Source organism: Ascaphus truei, chromosome 1, assembly GCF_040206685.1.
Source record: "Ascaphus truei isolate aAscTru1 chromosome 1, aAscTru1.hap1, whole genome shotgun sequence".
In the NCBI taxonomy this organism is placed as follows: Eukaryota; Metazoa; Chordata; class Amphibia; order Anura; family Ascaphidae; genus Ascaphus; species Ascaphus truei.
In genome coordinates this window covers 96744180-96767903 of record NC_134483.1, presented here as the reverse complement: position 1 = coordinate 96767903, position 23724 = coordinate 96744180, and the positions used below count along the sequence as shown (strand labels likewise).

Below are 23724 nucleotides of genomic sequence, written 5' to 3'. Positions count from 1 at the left end.
CAAGTATTGACCCTGACTAAGCGTCAGTATCCCACAGCCACAAAACCCCATGAAGACAAGGGTGCAGTGAGAGCTGGGAATACCGCTCGTCTGAAAAACAAGGTTTCAAAATTTGAACCACCTAAACAAGCACTAGCAAAACCTTCAGCCACTCAACAGGCAACAAAAGAAGGTACACGTGCTGAATCAAAACCAGAGGAATCCTTAGCTGATGAAGCTGAAAAGATGGGACATTCTCTGGAAGTGGATATTGATTTGCAACTTAATCCCAAAGAGGCTGAACTAGCAACTCCATTAAGTGGAAAAGGTGCAGAGACAGCTTCAAGAGCGGAAAACTCAAAGGGCTGTTTTTAAACGCTCTGCAACTGCTGCCATACAGTCTACCGGCAATAAAACGAGCACCCGACGCGAGGGAAATCTCATGACTGCACACATAGCAAAAAGACTATACTTAGAAAAAGTCCTCCTCGAGCGACTGAGGAGTGCTGATCTCAAGCACCTTCGGGAGGAGACACGAATGAACTGGAGAAAGGGCTCCGATCCCAGCGGGACTGAGGGTTCTCTTCCTCCATCCACTCTCATTCAAGTCACAGAGATATCTAGAATGAGAGTGGAAGGATGGGCTTTGGCCGTGGCAAGCCCGAGCTTCCCACAAATAGGAGAGGTATGTAACAGGGGATTTATCCCTGTTCAGAAAATGTGCCTCTAATCCAGCAGTGTGGTGGTTAACTGCTGGTAGTCAATTAACAAACACCACCTGCCTGATTAGATTGCTTAGAAAAGCCTGTCTTTTGAGACAGGAAGAGAGATTGTGCCTGAATCTCACACAACTTGTGAGACTGAGCATGGGGACAGTTGTCTTGAGCCTGCCAGAAGAAACAGCAGTGCTGCTTTCAAGACACAGGGGAAACTTATAAACCTGTATGCTGACAAACCCTGAGGAAAAGGTAGCAACCAGGAACAGAGAAGATTTTCCCTCCAAACCACAAGGAACAGATAAGACTTTCATTTATAAGACTTTTTATATCTGCTCATTTCAAGATATATGTTTGGGGCTGGGAGACATGCTTATCTAAAGGGAGTTGTGGACTGCATAGTATTTCACTAGAAATACTCCCAAGTGAATAGAAGCTTTGTTTACCCCTTGTTTAGATGGTTTCCTGATGTTAAGGAAACAGGTGCAATAAAAGCCTTATTTAATTTCATCATAACCAGTCTCCCTTGCATACCTCTGTGAGCGTCCGCCTACAGTCGTCATCATAGTTGTCAAGGTGTCCAAAGAATGCCATAATGGGTGCAGATTAATATCCTTGTTACAGGACCAATGTCAAATATTTACTCTATGAAACATACAAAAATGAATATACATTTCTCATGCAGCTCTCTCCTACCCAAGATCATATTCATAGCAGGATTACTGCTTCATTTATTTCCTAACAGGAAGTTCTCGATTCATCTTCACTGTGCTTGTCGTAAAATAAATTTCTTCTAAATCCCCTCAGCATACGCTTCTTAACAAAGCATATAGAAAATAAGATAAATAAATCTTAAAGGGCACCTCTTACCCTCCTGCGAAGGTCTTGGTGGCTCAAGTTCTACTGTTGCTCCACTCCCTCCCTTCCCCACACACCCCTCCCCGCTGAAGACCTTTGTAACTGAATTTACCACTCTGCCTTCCTGCGGCCTTTCAAGAAGGAGAGAGATGTGGGTGAGGGGAGGAGCAGACCTTGCAGTCTTGGTCGCCTTCAGAGGAGGGTTGGAGCAATTCTTGATCCACCAGAGGCCTTTAGGCCTCATTCCCACTGCTTGCGGCTGCACGCACTACAGCGTGCGCAGCGCGAACAAGATACGGCCCTCTATGGGGCTGGCCCAAGTCATTGCCTGCGCGCGCCTGCAGAAAGCGCGATGCGTGACCACCTTTGCCAAAAGACAAGAGATTTGTCTTTTGGAGTGCCGGCCGAGCACTGGCTACGTCACGGCGGCGGTTCAGCCAAAGAGGGCGGAATAGCCACGTGACGTCCTGGCCACGCCCCCACCAAAAATCTTGTCCCATCGCGACTGTAGGACCGCAGATCGCGACTTAAACTGGTGCTCGTGCCACCAGGCGCTCCGATGCGTGCGTGCAGTGACTGGGGCCGTAGCCTTAGAGGAGTTGTGAGAAAGTCGGTGCAACAGAAGCTGCCGTCCAATCAGCTGGGTACAGATTTTTTTTAATTTGTTTTGTAAAATATTTTAATTGAAAATTATTCAGACTTATACATAAAATACATTTACTTCATGCATAATACAGCAGGTTTCTTAAACAGGTATCTCTTTCTGTTCCATATAATATTCGTTTTGCATCATTTCCTTTTTATTTTTAATATAGTTAAACTTTAACTCTTAACTCAACTTGTAAACATTTTAACTGTACAATGTCAGCCAATTATGTCACTTTAATTTCAACCACTTCCCTCCTGATAGTACACCCCAGCCCTTGCTTCGTCTGTTTTGGACCTCTGTTGGTCTAACTCAAATATTCCTATAAGAAACTCTTCAATACCAATATCCTCTTCGCCACTCCTGTACAACCTATTCACGTCTGTCTGATGCCTTAAACTGTTTATTCCACTAGTCTTATGGTGTCATCAGTAGTCCTGTTATGTACCTTTCCACCCCCCTGGTCCCTGGTTGATGAAATAGTGTAGCATTCAGAATCTTATTAGGGGATTTCTAGTTAGTGTGCGGGTTGCATACCATGTTGTGTGTTGAAAGTTTTCTTGGATTTTTGCCTGTGTCTCATTTGACTGTGTGGCAATGAAGCTTTCCCAGATTGGAAGAATCTTTCCACTTTTTTTCTTTGTCCGTAGTGGCTTCCACCCAGTCTAATGTGAATATACCAAACATTCTTTCTCTCCACAGCTGTAGAGATGGGGGAGTGTTATGTATCCATTGTTGTAAGATCGTTTTCCTTGCCGCCATAGCTATAGTTTGTTTGAGTTTGCAGTTATCAGTTTGGTCCCCTATTGCCCCTTCTAGGTTTCTAATATTAAAAAACGCATATTCGGGATCTATATGGATTGTTATATTCAATATTTGCAGTACTCGCCTTTTCGTGACCAGAACTCTTGGACCGCTGGGCAGTTCCATAAACAGTGTATAAGATCTGCCTCTGGGGCTGCACACTTTGTACATTTACTGTCCATAGATCATTTTGATTTATATCTGAATTCCGACATAGTATATGTCCTATGTAAAATGTTATAGTGCATTTCCTTGAATATTGTGGATGGGATGATTTTTAGCGATTTCCCAAACTGTCTCATAATAGCCTCCATACTTAGATTTGGGCAGTCTGTTAACCAAGCTCCAATTCCCGTGTTTTATCATCAAAATGTAATATTTTCTTCAGACATTGATAAATATTTGATATTGAGATTTTCCTGAATTTTGCCATGTGGAAAAGAGCGTCAAGTTGTCTCTATCTGCTGTTGATAAATCGTTTAGGGATATCAGTGCGTAGTGCCTAGCTTGTAAATATGCATAGAATTATGTATTAGGTAGCGCATATTTATCTTTCAGCTCATGGAATGAGTAAATTGTACGATCTACAGTAGTTTATGCAGGAGCTGCCCTATGCCAAAGATTCCCTTCTTTTCCCAGGCCACAAAAGACTACAACATTCAAGATCTTAATAATGTTTTTGAATAAGCATTGTCACGAGACAGGACTGATCTTATCAGTATGATTGACACAAACACTGACATTAATACCAATACTCAATCATATACTAACACTAATGAACCACCTTATTTTATAACTCAATATAGTGGTCAGGCTGTAGCTATATCGGCCATTATTAGAAAACATTTGTCAATTCTCTCTTCGGATCCCCAAATCAAGGCTATGGTATCTCATGATCCCAAAATAGTCTTCTCTAAATCTCAAACTATTGGTAACTTGATTTCACCTAGCATGTTTCAAACACATAAGAAGAACAAGAATAAGGTTTTTTTTCCATTACTCAAGGGTTCACGCAAATGTGGCCACTGTAATATTTGTCCCTATATTCAAAAAACTTCTACGTTTGAAAATAAAGACAACACACGTCAGTATACTATTCAATCCTTTATTACGTCAGACAAATCATGTAGTATATATACTTACATGTGGCTGCTTCAAACAATATGTTGGATTAGCCACAAAACTATTGAAAACACGCATACAAGAACATGTAAGATTGATTTCTAATAAGGATACAAACCATCCATATATTGTGAAATAGTTTGTATGGTTTATCCAGTCTCCCGCAGATCTCAAGGGAGCAGCTAAATTGTACATTTTAAGTAAGGGAAGGTTTACACCTCTGTTTCTTTTATGTTGCTGTAGTTTAAACGCTGAACGCCGAGCTCCTCGTGTCTGACTGGCTCCGCCCTCACGATGACATCGGTCAATGCCCGTATGGTCAGCAATCTATTGGAGGTTTCTTCCTCTACTCCGTCCGTCTCTGTGCCACAATCCTCCTTCATCCTACGCGTTTCACATTATGGCTTCTTCAGTGGTTAATGGCAGATGATTTGACCCTATATCTTAAGTAGTCACCACCTCCACTCAATGTCGAAAATGTCTAATAGTCTGTCCATCTTGACATAATGATGCAATTAGCATTTACCAAAGAGCATTCATTTATATTAAAGGACGGATCATAACTTACTGTATATTAATATAATGCAAAGGATTTTTGTAGCATTCACAATATTAATGATTCTCTTATAACTAAGTAACTTAGCTCCATTACTAATTTTTTGATGATATTCGGGGATGGAGACCACACAATAAGGAGCTAATTTGAAAGGTATTTTAATAGAATAAATTCCAAATGTAATTACACAACTGAATATTGGTAGTCATCTCCTATATGCCCTGAACAAAATCCCTCTAGTCTCTGGTAATTCTTATCAAATACAGGAGACGAGAGCATCAAACAAAAGGAAATGATCTAAAATAACTATCCAGTAGTATAAACCTATCTGAGTTGAAGCTAATACCAACATATTTCTAAATGTCATTAATAATTCCAATAAGGACACCTTCTCTCTATTCCATGAAATACTAGAAATGCATCTAAAATGATAATGGAATTGAAATACTGGTGTCTAACCTGAGTTGCTGATAACATGATATCAGCAGTGATACTTGCTACAACGCAATTAATAAGTACAATTATCAATGTGAGTGCATATCTCACACTTATGATTTGTTTAGTAATTTGTACTAACACTACACTATGACCTGGATACATCAAACACTGATATGGCAAAATGTCGTTATTACCACAATAAAATATGCAATATATTTAATATGTACTGTAGGAGATGCGCACAGAGGTTTTAAAACAGGAGACGGTTTTTAGGGGGAAATCATATAGGCTTTTAATGACCGTAACTTTGACAACATAAATACCGCTTGGATTAAGCAAACAGGGACAAAAATAAACAGGCCTAGCTCCTCTTGAAGAGTCGACTGCAACAGTGTTTAGTTTATCTAGAGGTTGGGGAGCTACAGTAAGCCCATTTCCAATTATAACACATAAATAAGTCATAGGCCACGTAACAGGGGAGTTATCCCTGTTCAGGAAATGTGCCTCTAATCCAGCAGTGTGGTGGTTAACTGCTGATAGTCAATTAACCAACACCACCTGGCTGATTACGTTTCTTAGAAAAACCTCCCTTTGAGACAGGAAGGGAGATTGTTCCTGAGTATCACAAGTAGTGGGACTGACCATAGGAACAGATGTCTTGAGCCTGCCAGAAGAAAAACTGCAGGCTGCTTGCAAGACACAGGGGAAAGCACTTCTGAACCTGAATCCTGATATAGCCTGCGGAAAAAGGCAGAAACCCAGGAACAGAGAAATCTTTCCCTCCAACTACAAGAAAACAGATAAGACTTTCCTTTATAAGACTTTGTATCTGCACATATCAAGATATATGTTTGGGGCTGGGAGACATGCTAATCTAAAGGGAGTTGTGGACTGCATAGGTTTCACTAGACATACTCCCAAGTGAACAGAAGCTTTCTTTGACCCCTTAATTGAACATGTTTGGATGATTTTCTTATGTTAAGGAAATAAGCGCAATAAAAGCCTTATTAATGTCACCTTAACAAGTCTCCCTCGCATACCTCTGCGCACGTCCTCCTACATATGGTGTCGGAAGTGGGATTGAGGTGGCCCCTTGAAGTTAAAAGGGGCACCGGAGATTGCCTGTGAATTTTTTTTTTGTGCTTTTTGCCTACAAACAGACTGAGCAACATAAACAAAGAATCTCATGCAGCAGAGACCAGAGTTAAAGGGGTACACACCCAGGCAGGAAATCTACACTGCACTGAAACCCACAAAACCACAGATGGACTCTTTTCCCCGATTCCAAGAGGAGAGAGAGACTGTGCTGAAGCAGGTAAACCTTATTTGCCTATCACAATAAAGAGTAATATGGTCATTGAAATAGGGTTTTTTGCCTTCCAGCCGTAGTCAGGGTTCAAGAAGTAAGTTTGCCCTTAAAAGGGATAGGCGTTTGTTGTTTTCAAATGTTTCGCTGAAGCAGTGAATACGGATGGCGACCCACGAACGGTACTGATTCTGCAAGTAAAGGCTGCCACACCACATAGGACTACCAGCTGTGAATGGAGTATATGCAGAAAGTGTGAAAATTGATGCAAGACTGTGCTGAAGCAGGGGAATTTTCAGTAAACAAGTGCTGAGGTAAAATTGCCCTACTGGGGAAAAAGGAATTGCTGAGCTGTGTAAAAGGTATCCCAAAGCCAATTGCTGAGTGTTGAGTCGCCCTGCCGGGAGCGAAATAAATATTCCACTGGCAAGAATATATTTTTTTTCTGCAAGTAAAGTCTGCCATAATACCCAAAGTTGAGACTGAAAATTACTGAACTCAAGCAGAAAACCACATTTTTGCTGAAGCGGAGGAATTATACCTAGCAAGTAAATGGTGTAAAGCAAATAGAAGTTTTTACCTAGCAACTGCACATCCAGTATAGCTAATGAGAGAGAATGCATGCACAGTACTGCTGATATTGTAAAACTTACCCAAGAAAAAGTCTACAGAGATGCCTGTGAGAGCTACGACCTCTACAAGCAAAATATGCCCACCTGTAGGACTACCACAATTGGGGGTTCTAGCAAATACAGTGGCAAAAGCTGCAATAGCGCCTCCTGAGGTCAGGAAGAATATTACACCTGATAGCCTCAAAATGGAGGACAAGATGCAGCGTTCCTGTAATAAATCCTACCCCACGGAAGAGTGGCCATTCCAGTCCAATAAAGAGGAAAACATCTCTTACGGGGAACCCGAACCGAGTCACACCCACAAAACACCCCAAGAATGGTGGGGGTGCCTGAACTCAGCACAAACCGAAAAGACCGCTCTCTATGATGACGAATATGATCGGCAGGAGAAAGAGCGGGAGCAGCAGATCACCAAATATTTCTGTCAGCTAACGCAACTGCAAGAAATGCCTGGCATATACAATGAAGCCGCTGAAGTATCAAATAAAGAAGGAGACCCCAGTATTCCTGATGGGACAGAGTCATCCAAAACAAAAAGGTGTAAAAAGAAAAAGAAAAGCAGTTCTTCACTTACCGTGGAAGGAACAGACACATCCGCAGATCCTGTGGAGAAAAAGGGGGACCGAGTTGCCCTGCAGCCTAGAGAAAATGGAAAATTCGTCCCGCGGATAACCGAATATCCAGAGGGCCCATGGCAGAAGTCATGTACCCCAAGGAAGTGTCTGTCCGGTGCCAACAGTGAGGAACCCTCAACCAACCATCTCAGGGAAGCGGAGCCAGAACCAGCGAGTGTCGATCCCTTGACCAGCCCTGAAGATGCCGTGAAAAATGCCAGGCATGACTGTGATATGCTCCGTGAACAATTGAAACAAAAGAAAGATGGTTACACAGAGCTACAGAAAAACAATGTGAAGCTACAGAAAGATGTGCTCACAATTTACTCTTTGGCCAGGACAGAATTGGACGATCTCAAGACTGAGCTAGATACTGCAAACACTACTATTTCTGCCATGGATGAAAAGCAGAGCCAATCTGATAAAATGATGGCTAAGCTGAAGCGGAAGTATGAGGAGGCACTGAAGCAGATGCAGTCTTTCAGCAAGAGGTTCACACTCTTCGTGTAGAGCTGAATGCCTTACAACAGGAGGTCAACAGTGTCCGGACAGAGGTGGACGTACCTCAGAAAGAGGTTCATACACTCCGCAGAGCACTGGATGCCTCACATCATGAGACCAACAGCTGCCGCACAGACCTGGAAGTCTCCAAAAAGGAACTACACAGTCTCACTGAGGAGCTGGACATTTCTAAAGAAACTATTGTCAATCTTAATACAGATCTCAAAGGCCCTGAATAGTACAGAGACTGAAAAAGAAGAAAATTTAAGATTAAAAAGAGAAAACTTAAAACTGAAAGAAGAAACTTCTCATTTGACAGACTATGTCAAGTAAAAGAATGAAAAGCTGCACAAGCTTAAAGAAATAAATAGACTTTTGGAAGATGAGAAGTTTGAAGCAGAGCACCGACTGCAGAACCAACTGCAAGGTCTGCGTACGCACCTCCAGAAGGCCGAGTAGAAGCAGCAAACTCTGCAGGAAGACAATCTGCAGGCTGCTAAAGAAGTACAAGTGCTTCAGGAACGTTTGATTACCCAGTATGTCCCCGCAAAGCAGCATGAGAAACTAAAGGCTACCCTAAGCATCACCAAAGCATCACTAGAGGCCAAGCTTAGAACCCAGGTGACTCGGCACAAAAGGGAGCACAAGAAGGTCTAGAAACTGAGACAAGTAACTGTGGCCCGAGCAAAGAAATTCACAGTGCTTCACAATACAATGAAAATGTGGAAGCAAGCTCAGAGAAAGCAAAGTGTGCAGATAAATTCCCTGAGAAGAGACTTGCAAGACGCACTCAAAAAACAGGGATCTCTCGCGGATGAGATTACAGTTCTACAAGGACAAGTATTGACCCTGACCAAGCGTCAGTGTCCCACAGCCACAAAAACCCATGAAGACAAGGGTACAGTGAGAGCTGGGAATACCGCTCATCTGAAAAACAAGGTTGCAAAATTTGAACCACCTTAACAAGCACTAGCAAAACCTTCAGCCACCCAACAGGCAACAAAAAAAGGTACACGTGCTGAATCAAAACCAGAAGAATCCCTAGCTGATGAAGCTGATGAAGCTGAAAAGATGAGACATTCTCTGGAAGTGGATGTGGAATTGCAACTTAATCCCAAAGATGCTGAACTAACAACTCCATTGAGTGGAAAAAGTGCAGAGAGACGGCTTCAAGAGCGGAAAACTCAAAGGGCTGTTTTTAAATGCTCTGCAACTGTTGCCATACAGTCTGCCTACAATAAGATGAGCACCCGACGCGAGGGAAATCTCATGCACGCAGCAAAAAGACTATACTTGGAAAAAGTCCTCCTCGAGCGACTGAGGAGTGCTGATCTCAAGCACCTTCGGGAGGAGACACGAATAAACTGGAGAAAGGGCTTCAAACCCAGCGGGACTGAGGGTTCTCTTCCTCCATCCACTCTCATTCAAGTCACAGAGATATCTAGAATGGGAGTGGAAGGATGGGCTTTGGCCGTGGCAAGCCCGAGTTTCTCACAAACAGGGGAGGTATGTAACAGGGGAGTTATCCCTGTTCAGGAAATGTGCCTCTAATCCAGCAGTGTGGTGGTTAACTTCTGGTAGTCAATTAACCAACACCACCTGGCTGATTAGGTTTCTTAGAAAAACCTCCCTTTGAGACAGGAAGGGAGATTGTTCCTGAGTATCACAAGTAGTGGGACTGACCATAGGAACAGATGTCTTGAGCCTGCCAGAAGAAAAACTGCACGCTGCTTGCAAGACACAGGGGAAAGCACTTCTGAACCTGAATCCTGATATAGCCTGAGATAAAAGGCAGCAACCCAGGAACAGAGAAGACTTTCCCTCCAACTACAAGAAAACAGATAAGACTTTCCTTTATAAGACTTTGTATCTGCACATATCAAGATATATGTTTGGGGCTGGGAGACATGCTAATCTAAAGGGAGTTGTGGACTGCATAGGTTTCACTAGGCATACTCCCAAGTGAACATGTCAAATAAGGTTGTTAACATTTATTCCCCCCCTCCCTCCGCCTTGCCCCCTCCCTCCCCTTTCCCCCCTCCCTCCCCTTCCGCCCACTTGTTCACCCGCTCCTACACTCGGTAATATATTTCTACAAAGAGGCTTAATGTTAAGGGGGGGGGGGGAATAAATTTTAACAACCTTATTTGACATAAATTTATGCCCTTGGGACATTGGCACCCAGGAGCATGAACCAGGACTGGGAACTCAAACATTTTTTGAAATAGATATTTGTTCTAATATACATTTGTTTATTGCATATTAATGGTGAAGAACATACATCTCTCTACTTGCTTTATATATGTCACATAAGGTTGTTAAAATTTTGTGTTTCAAAGGTTAAACAAAGTCTTTGCAAAATACTGCTGTTCCTTCTGGACCTCAATATTCATTATGATTCTGATATATGCTTTATATTATTACCTTGCATTTCACACCTGTTTTTGTCCGTTCACCTGACAATATTTCCAAGTAATGATATACGGGGGGAACAAATGTCTCTGTATTAACTTATTTTTATAAGATTTATAGACTCATAGTCACTTGTAATGAGTTATGGTTTAACATTGTCCTTCAACTCCACGTATCACCTCCATTTCAGGTTTAGATTTGCAGATTAATTGTTATCTGTTTTTAATATTTGCTATATATGTTGTTCTTGTTTTTATTATTATTCCTTTAGTTCAGTGTATTTTGTAATACTGATTCTATTTGATTTTTCTTCTTCCTCTTTAATAGTCTTTGATTCCTTTTTTCCCCCCCTCCCTCCGCCTTGCTCCCTCCCTCCCCTTTTCCCCCTCCCTCCCCTTCCGCCCACTTGTTCACCCGCTCCTACACTCGGTAATGTATTTCTACAAAGAGGCTTAATGTTTATGTTAGGGGATTGTGGAGTGTTACTAGGCAGCGTTGCTATCTGTGTCAGTGGAGGGGTTTTGCGTGCTGGTGAGAGGAGCGCGTCACTCCCCTCCCCTCGCTACACACCTATGGCACTGAGTTATTCCATTGGCTGATAGTTCTGACCAATGAGATTATATCTCGGCGATTCTAGCGTTTTTGCGCTCCAAAACAATGCAGCGCTGTGACGTAGGTGGGCGGGGAGTACACTATAAGACTGTAAGGGGGAATGACGCGAATCAGCTCTTTGATAAAGGACAATTTTTGTCCGAAATGCGTCAGAGTGTCTGTCCCTGTTACCATGTGATCTCAATAAATAATATTTTTAATCCACACCTTGCTGGTCCCTTTCTCCTACTTTGCTGTGCACCGCTGCAATCCAAGGATTTCTACTCTATGTTTGTAATGTCCACTGTAACCTGAGAATCTCTTTTCTTTTTCTCTCTCTTCATCTTTACTTTGTAAGACTCTGGCGCATCAGGGATACTGAGATCTCTTGCTTTGCTTGAAACCTTTGCAGTTTCAGTGCACCAGGCATGCTTTGCTTGCAATCCACCCTGCTTTTCTTACAATTGCAGTAGCTGGCGGAAATATTTGGCGTTCAGCTGGTCCTGCTCTTGCTGCTAGCATTCATCTTTAAGGACTTAGGTACATGACTCTTTTGTGTGCCCAAACACCCCCGACATCCTATGGTCGTTTCGCTGGTCCGCCTAATTTCTGGGACCATTTAGGAGCTATCCTCATCATCATCATCATCATCATAATGCCTGAAGGGACATTCTTTCATGTGGCTGGGTTCATTAAAGAATAAACACATTTTACCCCCTTTTCTGGCACTTTCAGGAATATTCGTCACACTAACCTCTGGAGGAGTTACTGCATCAATGCTTTTCCAAAATATCGTTAGCATATGCATTTTTCTCACTCATGATGCAAGTAATATCCTTATTCACTCCTCTTGACCCACCTTGACTACTGCAACCTTCTCCTGGCATTCCGCTTGTCTGCCTGTCCCAACTCCAATCCATTCACAATGCTTCTGCCAATCTCATCTACCTCACTCTGTCCACTCCTGCTACTCCGCTATACAGATCACTACACTGGCTTCCCAGATACTCAAATCAAATTTAAAACCCTAGCTCTGACTTACAAAAAAGCTTTCAATGACACTGCCCCCATTACATCTTTGCCCTCATCCCATGAAGCCCGACTCCAGCGCTGGCTGGGCCCCCCGCAGCCACCGGCACGCCAGTGAGGGAGAGAGGCCCGCAGATGGGGAGCGGCAACCTGCGAACGGGAAAGAGCCGCAAGTTGATGTTGAAAGAGCCACATGGGGCTCGAGATCCGCATGTTACCGACCCGTAGCCTAGTACATATTATGCGATGGTGACAGTACCTATATAAAGCCTCCATCCTTACATAACACCTGAGTTGACGGCCAAGTTCCCCCAGGGAGGGTGATTAGGGGAAGTGGAGGGTAACCCATTGTTTGCCTTACTAGTCTATCTGGTATGCAACGGGTATCAAAGGTAACATAGTGTTAGGAATATATTATCCCCTTTGCGGAACCTAGTGGTCAGCAAGCCCATGACTAGCTGGCCACTTGGGCCACTAAGCGGTTGATATATATTTAAAAAAAAGTTGCTAAAGGTTTATTTAATAGACTTTCATCATCTATTTTAATGCTATTTCATTGAATTAACCCTAATGAGCTTAGTGATTATGGTATGCATGTAGTTTACACTAACAGCCGTTATAAAGGTATGCTTTTTACAGGTGTGAAACCATATTAACATCACGTTATTTCCTAGAGTGAATGCTGTGCTATTAACATGACGTTAACTTAGGTTGTAAAATTGGCTAATGGAGTTTAGTGAATCTAGCCCAGAAAGCTGGCAAACCTAAAGACTGTAGACTATGTCATCAATACTGATGTGACTTGTCAGGAAAAAGGCTGATTTCATATATGTTGTGCAAGGGTATGACTTGGATAGAAAAAAATTGATTTTCTATGACCAGGGAGGCGCGAGTATCCCCCCCTACCCTTTGAGCTATTTACCTGAAATGAACGACTGACGAGAGGACACAGTTTTGGAGGTATAAAGGCCGCGGCTTTGTTTATTTACAATGACAACTAGAGATAGCTACTGTCCCAGTCCGCACCGGAAGTGCTCGATGCTAGGTAACGCAACGGGGGGGGCGCCCGGAAGTATGTCCCGGTGACCTGCCCCCTCGCTTCAACCCGCTTTACCAGCCCCGAGCCCTTTCCAGCAGGACGAGCACCTACCCCCCCCCCCAACTGCCGCTGCGACAAAGCAAATTGGCCCAACTATGACCCCCTCCATCTGAATCTTTCCGTCTTTGTTTTTGCCACCGATATCTTGGCTTCTGTAAAATAAAGAGATGTTAACACAGGCCCCCGTGATTGTGATAATCCCTAAACTAAAGAACGGGATGGGTGGGTGGAATCTGTTGCGAGCCAGGAACAAGTGACCGATCCTTGTTCCTGGCCGCAGGTTTAACCCCCTCTGGCCCCTCCCCTGGCTACTCCTGCAGCCCACCTGGTTCGGGGAGGCCGCGCCCTCTGGTCACTGACTGTGTCGCCCAATTGGGCTGGCCCACTTTATGACCAGGGAGGCACGAGTATCCCCCCTACCCTTTAAGCTATTTACCTGAAATGAACGAATGACAAGAGGACACCATTTTGGAGGTATAAAGGCCGCGGCTTCGTTAATTTACAATGACAACTGGAGATAGCTACTGTCTCGGTCAGTGACGGAAGTGCTCGGTCCTAGGTAATGCAACGGGGGGCACCCGGAAGTATGTCCCGTGACCTGCCTCCTCGCTTCAACCCGCTTTACCAGCCCCGAGCCCTTTCCGGCAGGACGAGCACCTACCCCTCCCCCCCCAACGGGCTTATTTAAACCCCTTAAATTAGACCCGTACCGCCATACCCACGATAACCTCTTCCTGTAGGTTGTGATTCAACATGTCTGCCCCTATGTCCGACAGATGTACCCCGTCCTCCCTGAACCAACCTCCTACCTCGAAGCTGAACTGTGGGTGATAAATTACCCACCCGCCACATTGCTTCACGAATTTCCCCACCTTTCTGTTCAGCCGTTTTCGTGTTTTGTTTACTCTCCCTGGGTTCCACGCCCCTCTCCAAACACGCCTGCAAATGATGTCCGACCATACTACCTGAATCCCTGGCCAGAAAGCTATAATCCGTGCCAGATCCTGTTTGATCTGTTGGAATAATTCCATGGACCGTACTGCCGCCAAGTCGTCACCCCCTGCGTGGATAACGATGATGTCTGGTGCCCTCCTGTCCCTGGCCCGCGAAATGAGCAATGGGAACAGCTGTCCCCACCGCATCCCTCTCATCCCCCACCATGTTACCCCCACCTGTTCCACGCGCAACCCCAGATTTCCCCCATATGGTCGTGAAAATGCCCTCTTCCTGGCCCAGTGAACCAGCGAATCCCCCACGATCCAGGTCTCCGCGGAATCTGAGGAAGCACAGAGGGGAGGGGGAAAGAACCGGTGGTAGGAGTTCTAGGCTAGCGTGCCCTGGCTCCCTGCTGCTTCCGGTCTAATGTAACCCCGGTAACTGTCCGATCTCCACCGCCCGATCCTCTGTAACCTAGGTATTGAGAGCCCCACGCGTGCAGCATCTGTCGCTGCCCCAATGCAAAACTAATGTGTTCCATACTGCCCCTCCTCCCTCCCTAGCTCCTTGAGGCACATGCGGAAGACGCGCAGGAACTGGAATCTCGATACAGTCCCCCCGCCCGGAAGTAAAGACAGTATCTCGACGTAATCTCCCGCCCAAATCCTCTCTTTGACCTCTTGTGACAAATGTGACCCCAGTGATCGAGAAACTGCAGTGTATGAGTCTCCATACGTCGCATCCGGCAACCGTTTTGATGCTGCCCCAGTCCCCGCCCCCTGCGCCGCCCCTGTGGTTTCAGCCCCACTCATCTGTTGCGAGCCAGGAACAAGTGACGATCCTTGTTCCTGGCCACAGGTTTACCCCCCTCCGGCCCCTCCCCTGGCCACTCCTGCGGCCCACCTAGTTCGGGGAGGCCGCGCCCTCTGGTCATTGGCTGTGCCGGCAAATTGGGCTGGCCCGCTTTATAGTAGTGGTCACTTAGGCATTGTAGATGTGAAAACAGAGCACAGCACAGATAAGAAATGACACTGTGAAACACACCAGTCATACTGTAGTTTGATGATAACAAAATAACTTCATAGTGCAGTAAATCATTTGTTGATAGTGTAAAAAAGAGGATGATGGAATTGAGTTGATGGTATGAGCCCAGAGATTTTAAACCATCTCATCTCATTTACTGTCGGAAAGCAATGGAACAATCAAAGAGACATATTTTAAACATTTCTACAGCATTTCAGCACTGGGTACAAATAAATGTTACAGATGTTGCCCAGATTCAAAAGTCCAAAAGCAAAGGTTATAGGCAGTAGGGCCAGATGTAGGAATGGGGGTCAAATTACAGGATAAGTTAAATTGGTTTAAAAAAATTTTTTATAACTAACATTTAAATCCAGTAGTGATATGTTGTGTGCACCTAAACTCACAGCCAATAAATGGTACATTTTAATATGGAATATAATAGGAAAAGCTGCACACCACAATGAATAGAATCAAAATACTTGCAATGACCGGTGCTCCTGGTTCGGGGATATCTGCCTAAAAGAATCCAGTGTATGGAGAAAAATAGATGATCCAGGGCAACTTCGGATTTTTCAAAATAAATGTAATCAGCACAAAAAACACAACGTTTCATCTTTCCAAGAGGACTTTATCAAGTGACTGGGGCAGGTATTATTTGCGATATCACTAGAACAGTGTTTCTCAAATTTGTATTTGCAGCTGCACCCATACTACATCAGTGCACTAATATCTCATACTATGTAAAGTGCCATTCCAGTCAAAAGCGCATTTCGTATGATATCACTGGATCAGCACTATCGCACTTTATAGAATAACGGCCTGTAACCCTTCACTGCAGTATGTTTGAAAGGGGAAAAACAAGTAGCCGTTTGTCATAGAGATGCTGAGGTATGAAGAATAGAGCCTTCCAGTTGACAAAATAATCTGTATTTTTGTGTTTTGTACAGTATTTTTGTATTCTATAGAACGCAGCCAGGCTCGCCGACTTGTTTCAAGACGCTACAGTACTTTTTACCTGGACCTGGTAGAGATGTCCGGGAAGGGGAGAGCTTCTCAGAAGCAAGTTGGGCCCCAACTGCCGTGGTTGAGTGGGCCGCAATTAACCATTATTTATGTTTAATCTTTTGGTCTTCTCAAAGATTAAACATACTGTACTCAGTGTTTACATTGGTATGACATTGTTGCCTTCTGGATATGTGACTACTGTATGTACTATAAAACCATTTGTACAGATTGCCACATTCAGTGTATTGATATGGTTGCACCTGGGAGAGACAGTGATGATAAAAAAAATGTTCACTGTATAAGCACATTTATATGACTGAGACAGTTACACAAACCTGCCTTACCCCATAAGTGCACAGCATACAATGCTTTCACTGCAGCCAGGGATTCTGGGTAATGACATGGAAATGAGTACTCACAGTGTGTCACTTTTTGCTTGTTATCCACTTTAACATGTGTAACCCTTCCTGTCCGGCTACTAGGGAGTTTACATCAGATAGTCTACTATTGGCTACTCCGGGTGTTACCTTATCAGGGTGCTGAATCCGTGCGGCTGGGTGATGATGGAGAAAAGATGGGCACCAGGAACTTTGTAGTTATGAACAGAATGTAGTTTACTTGCATGTTATTATAATCACAACTTCTCCAGGTGCATTACTGCATTCTTGGAGAGGCACATTCTTAGAACATTGAAAGTAGTTCCTCATGTATACAAAATAGCTTATTCATCATGGTACATACTCTCCCGGTACCTTCTGGGTTCCTGCTTGGGCTACCCGTCTACATCTATAGCACCCTGCTATTTTCCCATAGCCTGGCACATAAGTCCTGGTAATAGCAGATAGTGCTGTGTTAATAGTAGTCACCTGGTGAGTCACATTCCCCTGTTGCAATTTAATTGTAGCAACTTAGGCCTGGGACATAGTGTATTAATCAGTGCGGAGGCGCGCTGAGGCTCAGGGAAAGCAGTGCTTTCCCTGGCCTTACACAGTGCACCGTTCGTGGGCATGTCAGGGGGCGGGTCTGGGGGCGGGCCAGTGACGTCACGGAGCTGGTCCGCCCTCATTGGGCGAACCGCTCACGTGACCGGCCCTGCGCTCCGGCGAGCGCCAAATTTGAAATCTTCCTGAGACACACGCTTCCCCAAGCGTGCGGACGCGTGTGCGAGCCCCTGCTAAAGCCGCTCTCATTGCGGCTGCAGGGGCTCAGTGCCGAGTGTGAGCGCGACTCAGCACGGCTCAGCCTTGCTCACACCACTATGTCCCAGGCCTTACAGGCTCATGCCTGGGCTTGTAAGATGCTGGAACCACATAACAGGATGCCACGTTAATAGCATAGTTTTTGAGTCTGCCAATCACTGGTGCAGAGTAGCATGGTCCCTCCCCCTGTATAAAGATGTGGGGTTCCTCCAAATTTGGCAGTTGGTGTTGGGAGTTTTGCCTGGCTCCTTAGAGGTTGAGAGCACATGTCCAGACTACCTGGGGGCCTCAAGCTCATGGGATAAATAGTCAGTGGAGGTGGTATTACCCAGGGAGGGGATGATACCCCTAAGTCAGAAAGCCTTCAGATGGGAGCAAGAGCAAGATGTGAGGTGGCATCTACTCAGGGTTAAGTAGGAAACCAAGTTATAGATGGGCAGAAATGAATGCTTCTTGAAGCTTTGTGGGAACTCAGTACATAAAATATTGCTTTACAGTAGATTCAACTATAATTTTTGTGATTTTACAGACTTTAAAAATGAACCCATTAACCTTTATAGTGCCCAAGGTCCCCCACCCACGAAAACTTCTGTGTCACGCAATCGCTCCTGGAATAAAAACATGACGTAATCATCCCGCAGATGCAGAAAGTGGCGGGAAATGCAGTACCATTTTGATCAGTCTAACAACTCCGTCAGAGCGATTAGCCTAGTCACCTAGTCACTTAGCATTTGACCGAGGCATACCTGGTACATCATAAGGGCCGCTGGGATGCCAGGGGTCGTGATGAACCCTGTACGTCAATCTCAGACACTGTAAAGGTAAGGTGCCCTGATAGAATTCTCACAGTGTCACAAGGGCTGGCATACCAGAGGAGCACATTTTTTTGCTTGTTTTCTAAGGGTTTAACTACTCTGAAAAGTGAATGTGATCTGAACGGAAAAGGAAGACCCTCCTCTTCGATTTGCGCCATCGGGAAGCACGCCGCAACCACCTGATCGATAATGTTTGCGTATCTGATAAATGGGACTTTTTATTATGACTAAAATATTTGTTAATAACCAGAAAGCTTAAATACTCTCGTGGTTTCAAATAAGCTTAACCACTGCTAATTGCAAACATGAAAAAATATACGACAGAAAACATATTGTGGCTTTTATCAGTTACTGACCCAATGTCCTCTTAACACAAGATTAAACAAATCACCACGTCTGTGCTGCCCTATATCCAGAGATTAGATTCTCAGCCGTGTCTGCACGCAGGATATTTTGACTTCATGCTATGTGTAATATTAATATAAACTGTTGTGCAAATTGCAATTGTTAAATATGGAAAATAGGGTTTTTAACCTCTTTGCTGGTTGAAGAGACCACCGCATTTTTTATTTAACCTTGAGTCGAGCAGCAATGAAAGTGACACATACAATAGCATGCTTACTGAACACAGGTAAAATATTGCTGTCATATAATGCAGTATTTAAAGTGCACCTTATGTAAGTATATATTTTTACACAATGAAAACATGCCAAGAGAAAAACATCTGTTATTTTATCACTTCCTTATACTAAAAATTATCTCTCAAAGTTATAAAAAATGTTTTGTAGACTAAAATATCTTTCCTTTTAAATAATGTTTCATTTGCCAATGCTATAATTGCATTTATAGTGCAAAAAATATATATAATACATACTGGCGCAGATAAAGATGTAAACTAATAAAAGCTACACATGTAGCAGTCTTAATTGTTCCCTTTTAGTTTGATAATGTTGTGATATTCTGCACCAACACTGCCTTTGAATCCTATGGAAACTGTGATATTTTGCATTATAAAGGGATATTTTTGTGTTACCTGGGAAAGCTATGAAGCCTGCTACATCTAGACAAAATAAAATGAATCCACTTGCTCACCTTTTATCCAGTCTCACAGACACCCACTCCTCGGTGTGAGAAAATCCCATCCCTACAATAGCTATAAGCAGACTAAATATTTTCTTTTCCATTGAGAAGCCAAACAGTTCTTTCCAGATCAAGCACATTTGTGAGTCTGTGATAGCAGAGAGAAGGAAATTAACTTGCAATCACATCTGATGACATGTGACAGCATTTAAACCAATGGCAAACAACGAATGACAGTGCACCAGGTAGCACTACATGTCCAAGGTTCTTTATTCTCGCTGTTCCCAAAACCTTTTTACCGTTTCACTGAACCCCACTGAATTTATTTAGCACATTTTGTCACACTATTCATTTTTGCATAACTGTTTAGCCCACTTTTGTTTGGCACATTAAAGCATATCAAAGACAAATTAAAATGTAGGTAAATGTATTAAGACGACGTTTAATCGTTTAACACACACCACCCTCCAAGGATTGTAATAGCACAGTACAAGAATCCATACTTCTGTGGTACTTTCTTTAGACATTAGTTACTGTTCTCAGACTACAATGAAGTCGTCATATTATATCTACAAAATATCACCACTTGTACCTGATAAATACAAGAAATTAGCGAATAATGGCATCCTAACAACAATCTACAAAGAGCAAAGCCGCAGAAGTAAGGAAAGAAGATAGATAGTACGTTCAGCAAACATCGGTCATGAAAGCAATTAGGTAAGTATTGTAAAAAATAATAATAATTAACTCAAAGCATGTGCTAATTATGAACACAGTAACGATATAACAACTGATTATTAAATAGCGATACTTGTCGCTTGTAAATGTAAGTGAAACAAATCAGGTGGCTAATCTCTTGAATTAGTTTTATTCTTATCCTCCATGGTACAGACTGAGTATGTGAGGGCTTATAATAAGAAGGCTCACAATAAGAACAGTAGAGTGCCAGAGAAGAAGGGATGGATGGTGCTTTCTGTTTTCACCTTGCAGTAAGGCTGAGAAATGCCTGGATATTTAAATCCATCATTCAGCTTCAATTGATAAGCTTCACTGCGGAAGGGCAGATACAAAAAGAATCACTACTACTTATATGACAAATACAGGCATTAGCATTCCAGCTGTCATGTTTAAATGTATGAAACACAGTGAAGAGACTTAATGGTAGTTCATTAGATAACTTTGGCCTTCCTCCATTATAGTATATGTTGAGCTGCATAGTGTACGTGAAGGTTCAATGTCATTATCTCCTCCAACTCCAGGCGCAGTAGTAAAAGAGTGAGCTTTCAGATCAGCATATTGTCTTTTTTTTGTTTTGCAGATCGTGGGTTGCCTGTTGCTATTGCAGCTCATGTAGCAAAGATTGTAAAAGTCACCTTTATACTGTAGATTCAAGCAGTGCAAAAGCTTTTCCAGACTCATTTTGCAATGTTACGGGAACGGTTACAAGATGTACTTTTTTAAATGAGAATTTTCATCATTCTGTTTTATATTCACTTTTTTGTTATTTTTATTTACTTTTGTTTCATTTTCTTTTCTGGGTGCTTTATTATCATTTACTGGGTGAGTGTTGCTGTGCTGTCACTAGATGCTAAATGTCCTTTCTTCTTTGACTTTAATTGAAGTGTCCATGGTATTCCTAAATATATTATTATTGTTTTCATTTTACTGGGCCTGTTTAAATCTAAAAAAAAAAAAAGCCATACCAAATCAAAAGCTAAAACGTTCAAAATATTTAAAAAGCGAGCTAAATCACGACCAGGAAATTACAGACCAGTACACTTGACATCAATAGTGGGAAAGCTGCTGGAAGGTTTAGTACTGGATAATATTCAAGAATTTAACAAAACAAACAATCAGGGCACTCACATGCTGTCCACAATTGAATAAAAAAAATTGTGGACAGCATGTGAGTGCCCTGATTTTTTTTTTTGTTCACTTCAATCTGCTGTTGTCTTCGGTGGCACCCGGAAGAAGGGGAGGAGGGAGAAGTAGGATCCACCGACAACACGGATGAGCGGCTTGGATCGGGACAGCCAGCAGCAGGACTCGGAGTGAACGAGAGGTTACACATATGAGGTAAGAAGATTATCGTTATACACCTCTAGTACCTCTCACTCTTCCCTCAATAGCTGCATTTATTGGCGCGATCCAGCCCCAGCCTCTGCTGAGTGTAGTCCCAATACTGCTACTCTGAAGATTTATGCCTCACTGACGGCGCACACATCCTCCCCCCGCTCTACCCCTCCCTGATCCACACTAAGCTACAAGCATACGATTACGCTTTCCAGAGCGCAGGACGGCGCCTTTTTTCACTAATATTCAAGAATACCTAAGGCTGAGTCCATGGTGACTCAGCTCGTGCGGAGGCGCGCTGAGACTGAGGGAAAGCGGGTGCTTTCCCTGGCCTTCGTTAGCGCGCCATCCGGGGGAGTGTCGGGGGGCAGGCCAGTGACGTCACGGAGCTGGTTCGCCCTCATTGGGTGAACCGCTCACGTGACCGGCCCTCCGCTCCCATGAGCGCGAAAATTTTACATTTTCATAAGACACACGCTTCCGCACGCTTGCAGAAGCGTGCGCGAGCTCCTGCTAAAGCCGCTCTCATTGCGGCTGCAGGGCCTAACTGCCGAGCAGCAGCGCGCCTCAGCACAGGTCAGTGCCTAAGCGCTGACCATGCCCGAGGCCTAAGGCTGAGGTCCCGGTGTCGGCGCTGCACACGTACCTGCGAGGTTGGTGGCGCATGCAGCTGAGATCCTCAGTTTGCGGTGAGCTGCAGGGGGAAAGATGGGAGGCGTGATGGGGGCGAGGCCATGACATCACCGGCAGGCTCACCCTCATTGGCTGAACCGCCGGGGGCGTGGCAAACACCCCGTCGCAAATCGTGAACACAGATTTCCTGTCTTCAGAGAAATTTGGGCGCGCAGTGCGGCGGCCAAGGTAGGTAGCGGGCCCGGCCTAATTGAGGGGGTGGTTCTTGTCCCTGCAGTGCACGCTATAGCGCGTGCTGCAGCAGACACCGGGGACCTAGTCTAATGGTTAATGTAACCCTCCTTGCTTGGCAATAAAGGAGTTTATATTTGCTGACTATATACATAGCTTAGCTCAGCTATTTCCTTGTCAGAGTGCTGGAACTGTGCAAGCTGGGTGTGTATGCGGCTGGAGTAATGATGGACACCAGGAACTTTTGCAGTACAAACACAGGAGCTTTATTAATAGTCGTTGACAATGCTCTTCACACTTAGACATTCTTCACGCTATTCACATTAACCTATATCTACACAGTTTACTATTTTACTATTAGCTCTCCCCGGTACTGATAATTGTAACTGTCATCTGAAGTTGACAATTTTCAGAGTAGCGTCCGTAACGCTCTGTATCTTTGGGACGCCTCTTAGGTTACCCTTTGTGACGATAGCTTATGACAGGCTGTAATTTACACCAAAATAACTGGGTTTGAACTGAACGAGGCTTAGATATAATAAAGTATATTTATTCCTTTGGATAGGTGAACACACAATATAGTACAGTAACAGGCAAGAAGTACACTTACTTTGGGGATGAGGGATGAGAAGTATGTTGCATAGCAATTCTCCAGCAATCAGGTACAATCAAGATGGTATCAGAAGAACAATGGGTATAGGGATTACCACAGTTTATATATCTTTTGTAACCCTATCCCTAACATTAAGTACAGGTGATTGGATCACAATTTTCTGGGGCCAATCTTTAACGCGGGAACACATTTTGATACATGCCCCCCTGCTAGATGGCACATGCGCATTAGAACTCTGGGGTCTCATTTCTGTAGCCCCACATTTGCATCAGGAATGCCAGCCAGTCTACCAGTTGGGATTTCTGGCAGGATACTCTTTGTTGAGGGGTGTAAAAGGTGACACTTACAGACTGCTCTGGTTTGAGTCATCTCCGCCCTCATGTAAACAGTGGAGGTGATAAACTCCTTTAAACAGCACTTAAATTCTAGACATTAGGACGCTTCCCTGGCCATCTGCTGTCCTTTGTCCAAAGGAATTTCCTCTGGGTTTTGTCCCTGCCTAGGGATACAGTGTTGCAAGTAAAACACAAACATATTAAAAGGTCCGGTTCCGTTGGGCTCAGCGGGTCCAAACTTCCCAATTCTCAATGCCGGAACTGGGACACCATGTGGTCCAATTTGCGACCCGCTAGGACCTCTGGAACCGGAGTTACACAAATACACCTAAAACCGTTTCCTATTTTAATACAATAAACTCCGCTGTAAATTAAATCACGTTTTTTCACTAAATCCCCATTGCAAACAACGGGCTTCGCCGCCATAGACTTTCAATGGCAAACCGCCGCCGTTGGCGGCTATGGGAATCTGCCGCCA

General features: G+C 43.8%; 1 protein-coding gene across 1 annotated transcript in view; it reads right to left on the bottom strand.

Moving 5' to 3' along the window:
- Window positions 1-19538, bottom strand: part of LOC142490337 (V-type proton ATPase subunit S1-like protein) — a 69882-nt gene extending 50344 nt beyond the window's left edge. The window contains exon 1 of the mRNA XM_075592505.1: window positions 19374-19538. Coding sequence (XP_075448620.1) covers window positions 19374-19501 — 128 coding nt within the window. The 5' untranslated portion in view covers window positions 19502-19538. The remainder of the gene's footprint in view (window positions 1-19373) is intronic.
- Window positions 19539-23724: the final 4186 nt, after the last annotated feature.